Source organism: Cynoglossus semilaevis, chromosome 7 (assembly GCF_000523025.1).
Source record: "Cynoglossus semilaevis isolate Cse_v1.0 chromosome 7, Cse_v1.0, whole genome shotgun sequence".
Taxonomy (NCBI): Eukaryota; Metazoa; Chordata; class Actinopteri; order Pleuronectiformes; family Cynoglossidae; genus Cynoglossus; species Cynoglossus semilaevis.
The window spans coordinates 3,623,970-3,639,000 of record NC_024313.1 but is presented as its reverse complement, the minus strand read 5'-3'; the positions used below and the strand labels follow the sequence as shown (position 1 = coordinate 3,639,000).

Below are 15,031 nucleotides of genomic sequence, written 5' to 3'. Positions count from 1 at the left end.
CCCTATTTGCTTAAACGTTTTTAAACATAAAGATATACAAAAATGAACTTCTGTAAAGGAGATATCAACTTAATGGCTGTAATAAGACAGTTACAATGATATTACGATTAATATTAATTTGATAATATTGTGATAAAAGACCTTAAAGCCAAGAGCACAAGGCACCGCTAAATATGTTTGATGTGCTAACATGCTACCATAAAAACTGCACCTAATGCTCTCTAAATCTCCAGGGTCCAGGAGGGCATTCTACGACGTCAGTGTGTTTCTATCATCTGTTCTTTTTATACCAGTTATTGCCACATCTTCTTTGTCACTTGTCCTTGTTGAAGTGACTCTTATTGCAGCAGCATTGTAGCCTGACAAGCTGTTATGCAACGCACGCGTGTGTGTTGTTTTCGTTTGTAACACACCAATCAGATGGCGTCTTCTGACCTCACCTCCTGTCAAAGTACAAAACGAGCCAATAGCAGCAGCGGAATGGTGAGCAAAAATTTGCATTTGAGAATGATCCCCAGGGAAACATTTTTTTTTAATATATGCTTTACAAAAATGATTTAAATCTGCATTTTCAGAAATGGAGTTGCTTAAAACCCATTGGAAAATAGAGAGGAGAAAAAAAAACGAAACAAGAAAGAGAGTTAGACAAAGAAGAGCGAAATAACAGCAGGGGCCGACCACAACAAACGCTGAAGCGCTGAAGCGCTTCTTTTCCTTTGGAAAATATAAAAATATTTAGAGTCCGTTTAAATGAAATTTCACAGATATGGAGTTTTACTATATAAATGCATAATATTGTATGCTTTGGTTAAGAGAACTCCTTGCCTGCCGATGCTCCAAAATGGTCACAAAATACAGCTAAATAGTAACGTCCTATCCGGAATTTGGTTTTATTCATAATATGTTTAATTTCATGTTTAGTTGTTATGAAACTGTTGTGGACGCTGTTGTTGTAAGTGGCGACGGGCGACAGAAGATGGCAGTAATGCAGCAGCACAGTTTTAGTTAAACCCCCACTGCAGTAAGAAGAAGCAGCAGTGGGAGCGTGTTGTGTCAACATTGGTCTGTGTGTTATGAAGTTGGTAAATACACCTTGACCTCGCCGCGGAGAGAAAGACGCAGATCAAGCAGATTATACGCACGGCGTGCTGCAGAAACAGCAGCAGAAACGGCAGGGAAACGACACGTAAACACATTCACTTGTTACCGAACACCGTGCTGCAGCTGCAGGAGGAGGAGGCGGAACCTCGAAGTAAACGTGCAGCTAAACCTCTAAATAAAGTTTGGTAGCTTTGACTCGGCCAGTATTATTCACCTCGTCCGTGCACGCAGTTCATAGCAGCAGGGACGCTGCTCCGCAGCTGCAGGTGAGTCTAAGACTTTGCTTTTATATTCTTAATTATGCAGATTGTGTAGGAAACGGTCTTTTTTTGTTGTTGTTTAGCCTTTAGCCACAAACACGAGCACATCTTGTCCGAAGAAGTCAAGTCCTTTGCAGCGTCTGTGCTTCCTCTCTGTCACTTCTGCAAACTCCATCCACATTTTTGCTTCATTTGTAGCATCGACAGCTTAGCTGATGTTAATTTATTTATTTATTATTATTTCAATAACCTTGTCAGTGTCATTGGTTTGAAGCAGCTGCAATGGCGACTTCGGTAATGTCAGTATAGCAGCGTGGCATGTTCTTGTTTTTTTTTCTTCGCCCACGGGGAAGAAAATGATTTGAATCGAGCCGTTAGCTTTGATTTTCAGATATTAGAGCAATCAATAATATCTAATTTTTAACAATTAGACCTTTCACTTCCACGCATATAGGCGCCGAGTTAAAGGATTGGACTTGTGAATGGAAAGTTGCTGGATTGAATCCCAGCCATGGTGTGTTCAGCCAGTAAACCCTTATGGGATTAATAGAGCAAAAATAAGGTGTCTCGGGCTATTTTCTTCTTTAAAAAAATCCATCAAATTCATTAATGACCTTTACAATAATAACAATATTATTATTTTCTTATCATTATCACCTTGTTTTTCTTTTCATACGAAAATAGTGTAAAAGGTGTGGTGCAAGAATGTGTTTTGTCCTAAATAACTCCGTTGTCAAACACAACCTTATCTAGAAAATAACAGTCAATAAGTGACAAGAAAGTAGAACAGGGCAAGAACAGTGTGTTTGAGGTTATCAGTGTGTATCAGACATAAACTGCAAGACCTTGGTATGAATATTGACATATTGCCAAATTGATAAGGTTATTAAAGATGTCAATATTTACAAAGAGACAATAAAGACTAAAATATTATGCACATTTGATGGTGATTTTTAGGGTTCACTATTAAATAATATAAAAGTAAATGTAAAAATGTAAAAGGTTTACTTTAGTTCACTTATGTACATGTAGGTACCTATCAGAAAAGTCTTTTTTTTATAATTGATTTTAGTATTGATAATACTACATCTTTATACCACATGCTTATTGCAGTATTGTAGCTCTCAGGTTCAGAGCTGACGTGAGTGGAGCTGAAAACATGATTTCAGTCACGTTTCTCTAATGGTGTTGATGACACTGTGGCCCCAGTGATTCACCACTGCTCAGCTACAGGGATTATTTTCTGGTTTTTGCTGCTGGATCACCAGTCAAGGACAGAGGATGACAGCGATTACCCAGTAAACCATGAGCTGATTCAAACAGCAGTCCATACTCTGGCTATTCCCAAAGCAGTGAGTCAACAGCGTGTGTGTAGAGACGCAGCCAAAAGACAACAGCTGAGGCTTAAGTGTAGATGTATGTGTGTGTCTATGGCTAGCTGGTAATTCTCCACAAAATGGTAGCTGTAATAATAGCGGATGATGGTCTGGACTGTTTCTGTTGGTGGAGCTCTTCTGACTGATACAGAGGCGGCTTGGCACCAGGGAAAGCCTCACGTCCACACTGACAGGAGAAATTTCCAAGTTGATGACAATGAGATGTTTGTCTTTGGTTTTTGCCCACTTCTCTTTTCTTTCTTTTTTTTGAAAAACTGAGCAATCTCAGGACATGCAGATGACCCACTTGGTGTCTCTTTCTGCATGTTTATGTTTGTATGCATGCATGGACCAGTACACTGTACACAGACACTCCCTTGTTACTTTAACTCTTACAGCAATGCTATTTCCCCTCTGACCTGATTCCAGGACCAGGATGTGTGTTTTCTTGCACCATCAGTACCTGCAGTCACACACAAATGTAAATAGAAAAACGTGACCCAATCTGTTATGTAACTAAAAGGTTAGTGGGCCTATGTTGAGGTAATTACATAGTTTAAAGCTCTACTGTTATCGTGCCACCTGTAGGATGTTGTTATAAATGCATGTAGAAAATGACCAGCGTTGTAATCACTGGAAATAGATGGAACAATATTAATAGGACATTAATAGAAAACCGTCTTACAGCTAGCACAGTCACTTATAGAGTGTAATGGCGAGAGGTTCTGTGTGTCAGCTGACCTTGTGCCTGAACCAAACACGTGCTCAAAAATAGCTGGAACAGACAGGGGCCAACTGCTCGTCAACTCCCCAGTTTTCAGTGATATTTTCGGTTCCAATTCTGAGTGCACTGTACCTTTTATCAATGTGCATGCACCCCCTCCCCCCCCAGACCCCTCACTCGCCTTTACTTGTGTCGATGTGCGTGAACACAGACAAAATAAGGTCAGCAGTAATTCTATCCCAGGTATTAAAGTTATCTTAAGATGTGACAGCTGGGATGATTGTTTTGAGTGTCTGTTTCTGATGAGCAGCTCCGCCTGCGTTTCTTTGTCACTGACTGGACATTCAAACACTGGACTTGTGATAACATTCTCTTCTCGCTCTGTCTGCAGACCATCATGGCAGGTGATATGATGTTACTAATGCGAGGCCTGACCAAGTTGAGCCAGGCAGTTGTGGAGACTCAGGCAAACGCTATGCGCAGTGGCACAGGTAAATATGATAAAAACAACCAATTTACTAAAATATTGTTTGTGTTAGTTTGATCATCAAAATGTGTTTTTGACTGTAAACAACTCCTGGTCATCACAGTATGAGCTGAAATAATTAACACATGTTTTTCTTGTGAAATCTGTTTTTGCTTATGTGTTGATTAAGTTGTGATGAATTATTGCTATTTAATTTAAAGAGTCTTAGCAGTGTCCACCAGGGTGCAGGGTTTCATTCTCTATCAGTGTCTGACATAATTTGTCCTATCAGGTTTAGCCTAACCTTTATGATTGTACGTTTTGTGCATACACGTAATTTTGTTTTCATGATTTAAAAAAAACTGAAGAGCTTTGTGGTTTTACTCGATCTGTTGTATTTTCAAACCAGGAGTTGCAGGCATTGGTGCTGCGTTTCAGACGGCTGCAGAGCAAGGCATCTCTGTGGCCTTCACGAAGATGCAGGTCTGTGGAGATACTGTGAAATTATTACTGAAAACGACACGGGCTGTTTGAAGCAACATGATGAAACACTTTTTTTTCATTTGTGTATTTCTGTTTTTACAGGAAATGTCTGGTCAGCAGCAAACGTCCTCCTCAGAGTCAGAATTTGACTTCCCCCAGGACGACAATGCGTTCTCAACTTCAGAGTTTAGGGAAGAAGGTGTGGACTTTAAAGATGGTCATTTAGAAAATATGGAGATGTATGGAGATCACAGTGTGGCAGCAGGAACAGGTCACGTAAATGGAAAACAGTCTGTGTTCCAAGGATACAAAGATCCGAGCAAGCAGTTTGGCGGAGACTCCAGATCTTTTCACCTGGATGCCAGGTACAGATGATTCTTTACTGGTGTATCAGAGTAGAAATGCACATTATTAATCCATTTTGTTTTGCTTGTCGCAGACACACTTTCGGTCACCATCAGCTCCACAACCACAGTCTGATAAGTCGGGTGTGGGGCCAACCCACAGCCGACTGCCAACGACCTGGCACACAGACCAGGAGCTATCATCAGGACCCGTCCACTGTTGGAGGTCTGACGGCCGAGGACATTGAGAAAGCACGACAGAGGAAAACGGCTGACAGCAAACCACACAAACAGATGGTGATAAATATTTCTGAACACTAATGTACAGACATGTATATTAAAGTTTGACAAATTCAAGTCTTATATTTTAAATTATATATGGATTCTTATTTAATGAAAGAAAACGTATATTTACTACATTTACTTTTCTAAATTACTACTATGAAATAGAATCATCTCTTTTGTTGTTGTCTTGTTCCCAGTTGAGTGAAAGAGCCAGAGAGAGGAAAGTGCCCGTGACCCGGATCAGCAGACTGGCCAACTTTGGAGGTAAAAATATGTTTTTCTCTGGTGTCTGTAAGGATTTATATAATTCAGTGAAAAATTGCTGAACTCCCCAGTGAATTTCAAACAAAAAAATTTGAAACGATCTTTTGGTCCTGCTTTATTTTTTTTATTTTTATGTCTTGAACCAACTTATACTACTACTTAGACAATAATGGGTTCCTGTCTGGAAACCTATTATCCTTGTAATCCAGTGTCTGACTGTGACCACCCACAATCTGCTCATAATCTGATTGTGGGTGGTTGGTGTCACCCTGTTGGTGTCACTGTCATTCCAAAGACCTTCTCGAAGGATACGCTGATACGATGTCTGAAGAATATATCCTTAAATACACACACACACACACGTATGAGAATGAATGTTGAGTGTCACACCCTGGAGCTCCAGATAAACAGGGAAATGGGGTCAAAGGCAGATAGTGTTAATGACTGATCTCATAGGGTCAGTGTGGGTAAGTATGGACTAAAAAGGACAGCTTGGTTTGAAATCTACTGTCATACAGTATATCTGAACATGTTGCCTGATAATTAAAAATACCAAACCAGGTAATCAACACAGTTGTTGTTTTACAGCAGTCCATATGACAAACCTTGACTGTACGTATTGGAGTTTACTTTTAGTAGTAACAGTAACTGTCCAAAATGATCATACAGTAAAAAGCTCAGCCTCAGATGTGGCTTTGGTCTGAAGAGATATTTTTACACTCGTAGTTTGTAGCTTCATACCAAATGGACGAGGCCTCAGTTAACAGGTAGTAAAAAAAATCCTAGAGAGACTCGACTCACTAGCACAGAGTGAGGATATAAACTGTGGTTGAAAGTAAACCCTGAACAGAATCTCTGATAAATCATCAGCTCCACTGCAAACACAAGTGTGCTCTACTTGTTGCTCAGTAAAGGCCTGGCTTATCAGATGTTCCACCAGTTACAGTGAGACGCAGAAGGCAGAGCAAAGTTGATTCAGCATGTTGACAGCAGTAACATGAGGAAGGTGTTGAAACGGAGAGGGGGGTGGAGGAATGTTGCCTCGCTCTGTCCTTCACTGTCCCGTTTTATTTATTGAGGAAGGTGACGGCGTGTATTTTCACCTGGTCATGTTTGCGTTCAAAGCCAAGAGTTGAGAGTTCAGACTTAGGCAGCGTCAGTTCAGAAAAGAGGAAAACAGACTAATGTCCGCACACACCGAGTCTATTTGCACGTGTCCTAGCAACAGCAGAGAGTATAGCCCACACTTCTTGCTGTTGCTAAGCTTTTCCTCCCCTTCAGTGGTTTTATTGATGATCACGGCAAAGCAGTGCAACTCTCTCTTTTCAGGTTTGTTTTGTACAAATCTGAAGTGAAACTGAAGTGAACTTAACAGACTGAAGATGTTGAAATGATGGACAGACACTTGTGGTTGGAGCAGAACATTTTATCACCCTGAGCATACAGCATACCGATCTGTTTTGAACACACTGTGTCTGTGTGTTCAGCTGGTTCATAAGTTGATGACTGATTATGTCATATCAATGATGTAATGTTCTAAACTAAAACACACACAGTTTCAAAAACGTTCCTTTCTTTTGTTAAATATACCATTCCATCCACCAACCTGCATGAGCTTTGATATAAACAAATAAATATGTTTTTAGAGGTCCTTATTTGTATGTATACGTATACATTTATATTGACGTATATTTATATTCTTTTCCACATCTATATGTGTCTCCTATTTGTTTCTCTTATAGGCCTCGCTGTCGGGTTGGGCATCGGCGCTCTGGCTGAAGTTGCCAAGAAGACAATTCGACACAGTGGTATGGCAGGTAAATAAGTCAAATGTAAACAGCGATTTATACTTTTTAACTTGACAATTGTTATGGTACGGTTGGAGATGGTGATCAAAGGTGATGTCATGTCCTGTAACTGTTGTAAGACCGTTCAGAAACCGTCCTCTCCTGTGTCGCTCTGTGGAACATTGTACAATCATAGAGGTTTTGCAACTTCCCTTCTTTTGTACAGAACTCTGCTCCCAGTGCCGAGCCTCCATACTTGTCTGCACACGCTCCAGACATTTTTAATGAAGCTGAGTGCAGAAAATATGTTGTTCCACCAGCTCTCTCCCTCGCTGGTCTGAACTGTGATGCCGCTAATCTCCCAACGCAGCTAATCTGACGCAGCGCGTCATTCATGGTGTTAGTGTGTCACTTTGTTGTCACGTCTTAATCCAGCAGGCTCACTGAAGGCACTCTTTTTAGTATGTTTCTGGCCTAAATCTGTCAAAACGCAGCAGCAGTTGCATTTAACAACATTACCCCAGTGACCTACTGACACACATGGGCACAACAATTCACACCTAGAGTTTTACACACAAACAAATATTGATTTCATACTGCATTTAAAAGTCACCCTTGTGTCTGGTTTGTGTCACTGCAGGTGAAAATAAGAAGGCAGTTCTGGACTCCAGCCCGTTTTTGTCCGAGGCTAATGCTGAGCGTATTGTCAGGACTCTGTGCAAGGTCAGAGGAGCGGCACTAAAACTTGGACAGATGCTCAGCATTCAAGGTACTTGACAAATATATACAAATATGTATGTCTATATATAGATGTACTGTATATATGTGTGAAACAATGCAAGGACCCTGTACACATAACATTTGAAATGAAATTATGTATTTTTTATGTAACGTTATGGTGGGATCCGTCCAACAAAAACCCACACAAATGTTGGTCTCACCAAATGTGGATGACACACATCACCATCTGCACTTTTCAAACTGTCCCTATACATTGAATCCATGGTTAGCACACTGAAATTCTGGAAGGTTTTTTTTATGAATATTTATGCTGTAGAAAGTCTGTGGTATTATCTTTGGCACAGACATGTATGTTATCTGAAGTGTGTGTTCCAATGTAAAGGATAGAAACCGACAGAGCAAAAGGTTAGCGGTGTCTGTAGGCCTCCTGGAGCAGCTTCTTCACAGTCAGTGTTGGGTAACGGTACTAAACACTTCATTATTTTTGGCTGTTGTTTGTCCTCCCTGCCTGACCTTGGCCCGTGAACTCTGTCCTTTGGCTTGTGAAGCATGGCCAGGTCAAACTTGACAGGCAGTACAGTGTACATGATGAAATGAACAAAGTAATTACACATTACAAAGTACATGAAAAACCTTATACTAGATGTCAAACTGCTGTAGAAAATACTCCAGCGGTTCGACGTTCAGTCAAGGCTCTACTGCTGTTATTTACAAAGCTGTACCTTCTAAATATAAACGGACTGCGAAACATCTGGAAACTAGATGTCACTGCATTTGTCTTTGCACCCTGGTGACATTTATGTCATAACAGAGGTGCCGTTTCTGGCCACATGACTGCAAATCCACTCATTCTAACCTTTAGTGCGGTCCAAAATAGTGCTAACCTTGAGGGATCAGAACTTTAAAAGCGATGATTATTTTTATGACACGAATCCTTTAATCGCAGGCCAGAAAAATCAAACCGTATGGCTGCCAAATAGTTGAAGCTGAAGTTTTGACACTAACTAATCCTAGAATTTAATCAGCCTTAACTTTAATCTCATTTAAATTGAAAGACACTGGGAATTAAAGTCATGGCTGCACAAAGGTTTGAAAAGACAAGAAAGTCAACACAGGTATATGATTATCATCTAACTACAAACCAACGCATGTGGCACAGTTGTGTACAACTGGAGTTAACATGTCATTAAAAGACACATTTTAAATATTTACAGTTCAGGATGTGTTACAGATCGGTGTCTCTGTCCAGTGTTAATCACACCACGGTGTGTGTTTGTGTTTCAGACGATGCCTTCATCAACCCACAACTCGCTAAGATTTTCGAGCGTGTAAGACAGAGCGCTGACTTCATGCCCATCAAGCAAATGACGGTAAGGAACTTTATTCTCCTTACAGACCCCAGATCATTTTTACTGTTATTACCTCCTTCCCTTTTTCCCCTCTTCTCTTTTTGCTCATTCTTCCTCTTCCTCCTTCTGCTTTTCCCTCTTTTCCTCCTCCCTCTTCTTCTTCTTTTCCTCTTCTTCATTTTATTATTTTTCTTCTTCTCCCACATAATAGTTGTCTCATTAGCTTCTTCAAACAAAACCTCCTACTATATTTTTAGACATTTAATAAACTTTTGTTTTTGACTCCAGAAAGCGTTGAACAGTGACTTGGGTCCTAACTGGAAAGACAAGCTGGAGTTTTTTGAGGAGCGTCCGTTCGCTGCAGCGTCCATCGGTCAGGTTCACTTGGCCAGAATGAAGGACGGCAAAGAAGTAGCCATGAAAATACAGGTGAACAGTTCAGTTAAGCAGGAGAAATTCTTCTTGGTTTTGTTTTAACACGACTGAAATATGATTTGATGTTTGGTCATCTTTGTTTCTGTACACACGTAACAGTATCCTGGAGTGGCTCAGAGTATCAACAGCGATGTCAACAACCTGATGACGGTGCTGAGCATGAGCAATGCTTTGCCTGAAGGTACGGACGACCAAAAGCCTTCGTACAATAACCTTAATCTGGCCATAACTCTTCTCACACTTCTTCCTTCGTAAGGTTTGTTTCCAGAGCATTTAATACACGTGATGAGGAAAGAGCTGGCGCTGGAGTGTGATTACATCAGAGAAGCAAAGTGTGCAAAAAAGTTCAGGTAATCTATATCAAATATTGACATTCAGATTAGATTTTTGTTTTTTCACATATTTGATTGTCCACTGCGTTTCAGAAGTTGTGTTTTAGTGATTGTTTTAGCTCGAGTATACATTCAGTAACTCTTTAACTCGACTGTTTGTGTCCAGGGAGCTGCTGAAGGACCATCCGTTCTTCTACGTACCAGAGGTGATAGAAGAGCTGAGCAACAAACATGTCCTCACTACAGCACTTGTGCCTGGGTTTCCTCTGGACAAAACTGAGGGCCTCACACAGGAGCTGAAAAATGAGGTACAACTTTTTTTTTTCTTCTTTCTTTTCTTTAGGGACGATGGATAATGTAATAAAGGATTTTCTAAGTGTATACATATACTTTTACTTTTTATCTAGATTTGTAAGAACATCCTGACATTGTGCATCAGGGAGGTCTTTGAGTTCAGGTACATGCAGACAGATCCAAACTGGTCCAACTTCTTCTACGATCCACAGACTCACAGGGTGAGCGGTTGTTGTTCTTCGTTACCACTGTGCTAGCCTTGATGATTGAAGTGCTGCTGTAACTGTGAGAGTTGTCTCCTTAGGTGGCGCTGTTGGACTTTGGAGCGACAAGAGGATTTGATCAGAGTTTTACCGACCTCTACATAGAGGTCAGAACACGTGGCTCCTGTCTGTCTGTAATTATTATTATCTAGGTTTAACTAAGCTGTGTTATTAGGATTAATAATATTTTACTTTTAATTTATATGTTTTTTTATGATAGTTAAAAATAATGAACTGGAAAAATAAGAACCCTTGAATCCCTACGTCTTCTATGCCATTTATTTATGGAAAATTCGTAACAAATAAAACTAAAATGACATTCTTGATTTTTGTGGTTTCAGATCATCCGTTCAGCTGTGGATGGTGACCGTGAGGGAGTTCTGAAGAAATCGATTGAGATGAAATTCTTGACAGGATATGAGTCCAAGGTCTCACACACACACACACACATATTTATTTCTATATTTAATACTTTTTTCTGTTTACAAGAACGACAACACTTGGTGTCTAGGATGTAGTGATTTATTTTCATTTCCTCCGTCCAGGCGATGGAGAACGCACACGTGGACGCAGTAATGATCCTCGGCGAAGCCTTTGCCTCCACAGAGTCCTTTGACTTCGGGTCTCAGTCCACCACAGAGAGAATTCACAACCTGATCCCAGTGATGCTCAAACACCGTCTCACTCCGCCTCCAGAGGAAACGTACTCTTTGCACCGCAAGATGGGAGGCTCCTTCCTGATCTGTTCACGGCTGAACGCAAAGATTAACTGTAAGGACATGTTCTGGTCGTCGTACCAGAAGTACTGGGAAGGACGCACACCTCCCTCCAAATCCTGTGTTTAAAGCTTTGACGGACAGGTGGCGCTGCCGGAGGAGACGAGGTCTAAAAGAACCACGAGTGCAGAGCTGAGGTTATAGAATCAGCTTTGAACGCAGGCCTTTCTTCTCCATCTCAGATATCTCACCTGAGTTTGAAAGACCTTTCTACTGTGTGTATCTACAGCTGCCAAATCTAAAAGGGAACGTTTGTGGCAACAGGTTGGAACATAGCCGACGGAATTAAAATATGTGGGAGACGGAAGGAAGTGGGAAAAGCTTTAAAATGTAATATGAATGTTAAATGCTCAAAAAAAGGTCTCTAACTTTTTTCCACATGATTTTTGGTTGTTTCTGTTTGTCTTTTTGTTTTGCTGTGTTTTGTTTAAATGTTTGCAAAATCACTCCCTGTGTCTAAGAATCATCCAGAAAGTTAGGGTTTGTCCCGTAATGAATTAAAGAAGTAACAGTTAAAATGTCAAGAAGGCACAAAATCCAATGGGTTTAAAGCTGACTCTGAGGAAACCTTTTGCCAAAATGTATTTTTCTCTTATGGATATTTATTCTGCTCTCATGAATTTAATTATGAAATCGGTCAGAACCGTTTGACTTCTAAGCATCATGGTAATCAGAAGTTTGAACTTGTCTGCCTCACGAGTATCTCTGCTTCTGTCACTTTTAAAAAAGTTTGATGAAATTATTTGGGATTTATGGTCTAACACAGGATTATTCCAACATTTGTATCTCAGGGTCAGTGAACGGGAACTCAATTAATTTTTTTTATTTTTTTTTGCCTGTGACAAAAGTCCCATATAAGGTTTAGAACTTTGTGTAAATATATTTGAATGTAAAAGAAGTTTCCTCCTGATCATTAGGCAAACTGTCAGTGATCACTTCACACCTGTGTGTGTGAAATCCTTAGTCACCTGGTTGGTGTGATAATAAATCCAGGCTGTGTGAACACAGTATGACATAAATTTTACTAAAAAAAAAAACAAAAAAAAAAATACCTGCAGCTTCCTGTGGAGTTTGCTTTTCTGTGAATAATCTGTATTTTCATGATGTGTAAGGACTAAGTAACGCACTGGTCTAGAAGCTCTAATCAAAACACATTCTTACCTGAAAGACATGATAAAGATTTATCCATTAACAAGCACACGTCTGATCTGCTTTTATATGTGTTTCCACCGGTGTGTGCGTCAGTGTTTCAGTGCTTATCAAGTGTCATGACTCTAATGTACACAATATGAGGTATGGCCTGGAAAATAAGCTATAATAAGAATTTACTATGGGAGTAAATGGTAAAAAGGCAGAGGGGGGAGAAAGACGGTTTGTCCTTATTTAGTAATGTCCTGGCCTGCAGTGAGAGGACAAACTCAGAGCCTGAGAAATGCTTTCTGCAAATTAAAAAAAGATCAGTGGACAGAGCTGAGCAGTGTGGCTTTCTGCTGGCTTAAAAAAAAAGTATTTTCCAAATACTTCTATCATATTACTATGTATCTGTAATTCTTCTAATGTTCCAGTATGGGGCAGTATTGTTTATTTCACAGCTTCTGCAGGTTGTGGTACACAAAAAAAGAAAGAAACTGAACAGATACAGTGATTTTTAAAGAATTTGTATTTATTTATTTTCTATTCATAATCTCTTTTTGTGTTTCTCTCTTCTTTCTGACTTTTGCTCTCAGGGTTCCTGCCCCTCAGAACTCCAGGACTTCACTGCCATTATTTATAATCTACGTCACAAATGACACTAAGGTCAAACTTTTTTTTTAACTACTGACATTTTGCATTTTAGTCAGAAGTGATTCATATTTGTCCCTGGTTTCTCTTTGTCTCCATCTCTTCTCCACTCTGTCCATTTTCTGTCACCCCTCCTCTCTCCCCCAGTTGTCATTTTCCCAGCTGCTGTGACCAAAGACAACAGCGACACACTCTGAGTCTGCATCTGCTGGAGACGGTTTCCCAGTAAAGTGAGTGTACTGTTTTTCCCACTCCCACTGTCAGCAAGTTGTATTTACTTGCTCTACTATGTCTTGTTTATATTATTTAAATGTAATATTGAATGATAATACATTACCCCTCCCCCCATTTTAGTGGCTTTTAAGCAGATGTATTTACAAGTCTATACAGCAGTTAACACTAAAATCTAACATTTGATTGTGCTCTTGTGATTTTATTCATATAAACAGTCAAAAGGAAATGGCTTTTAATGAACCTCAATTATTTCTGTTCTGCATAAATTTGATTTAAATTGAATAGAAAATAATGATGATAGGGAAAAAAAATAGAATAAAAAATACATTAAAAAAAGGTTGTTCAGGTCCCATTATCAACAGAACTGGTTAAGACTGGATTTGATTTATGGCTGGTAGTGCATCAGTTATTGTCCAGAAAGTGTTGCCAGAAAACTAAAACAAACAAAAATAATTAATTGCCCTTATGGCTGTTAAAAATTCAACTGAGTTTCCGAAGGATTGATTTGAGTTTCATGGGTTCCAACTTTTCAGGAGTGGAGTTTGTTGTTCCTTTTTCCTCAGGCTGCTTTGAGTCACATTAAGTTGTTTCTGAATTGTCAAAAGTCGTCCACTGTGCTGCTGACAAAAATGTTTTCTGACACTGTACGATGCTAAGCTGGAGTTGGAGACAACTCAACTGTGGCTGAGTTTGTTCCCTGTACTGTACTGTATATGGTGAGGTGGGACAGTGGGTGAGGATCACTGGTCTGAGAGACCTTATATGGAGAGAGGAAGCTCAGGAATGCTGGGCTCAGTTGTTAAGAGTTAAACAAACCTCCAGCATAGACTTAGCAGTGGAGTTAATGAGACTATTTTTATTATTGTCATGGAAACATGGATGTGGTGCAGTTTTGTCTGCGCTCCACCAAACACAACACCTATACCAAGACTTTTAATTGGAAACAAAACTTTTCTTGTATTTGTATTTGCAAAGTATGTCACTGCAAGACACTCAGTTCTTAGTATGTATTCCACCTAAGGGTGCATGTGACAAAACAACATTTTACACTTGACAATATATGGCACTAAAACACAGTCAAACTGTCTGCTATCCTGTTCACGCATAAAATGAACTTAAACTTTGTCCAAATATTTGAATGACTGGACCATTTTTTATTTATAAAAAACCCATAATCTTAATACCAACACATATTCCTTTACTTCAGTCATTTGTGTGTGCTGATTTCTTTGAGCACAAACACTGATATTCATGCAAAAAAAAAATAAAAATCAAAATGTTAGCCAAGAAACAAAAACACTAAATGCACACACAGTCCATATGTCCCTCCAGATCAGAGTCAGTGAGTGAAACCCAGGGAATAATCAATACAGATCTAGGAACCAATAAATCTATGAAGCAAACAAACTCCAGCACTGCTGCTACAGAATCACTTCTAAGTCATAAATTATCTGGATGACTTAACTTTACCTTTTCACACACACACATACACTTTACAATATATACACAATCAGAACAAAAACCAATGTACAATTAAATTCTGAAAAGTGTTTTTTGAGGTTGTTAAGATATTGACTTGAACTTGAGCTACAGAACAAAACAGCCAATAAAAAAAATGTATTAATTATTTAAATATGTGATTTAATTTCCAGTGCAGGAACTAATGATGATACTTTTTAATGCCCTGCCTCAGCAAACATTAATAATAAAAACATGTTGTTATCTGCTCTAAGGT

General features: G+C 39.5%; 1 protein-coding gene across 1 annotated transcript; it reads left to right on the top strand.

The window, feature by feature from the left end:
* The first annotated feature begins 1,001 nt into the window (after positions 1-1,001).
* coq8aa (coenzyme Q8A, genome duplicate a) lies at positions 1,002-14,567 on the top strand. The gene is made up of 17 exons (XM_008312802.3): positions 1,002-1,367; positions 3,853-3,952; positions 4,337-4,410; positions 4,513-4,775; positions 4,850-5,051; positions 5,237-5,303; positions 7,046-7,120; positions 7,731-7,859; positions 9,116-9,201; positions 9,469-9,609; positions 9,715-9,796; positions 9,872-9,965; positions 10,114-10,255; positions 10,355-10,462; positions 10,546-10,611; positions 10,846-10,932; positions 11,050-14,567. Exons 2-17 carry the CDS (start codon positions 3,859-3,861, stop codon positions 11,347-11,349), a joined length of 2,010 nt encoding a protein of 669 aa, XP_008311024.1. The 5' UTR covers positions 1,002-1,367; positions 3,853-3,858; the 3' UTR covers positions 11,350-14,567.
* The last annotated feature ends 464 nt before the right edge of the window (positions 14,568-15,031 follow it).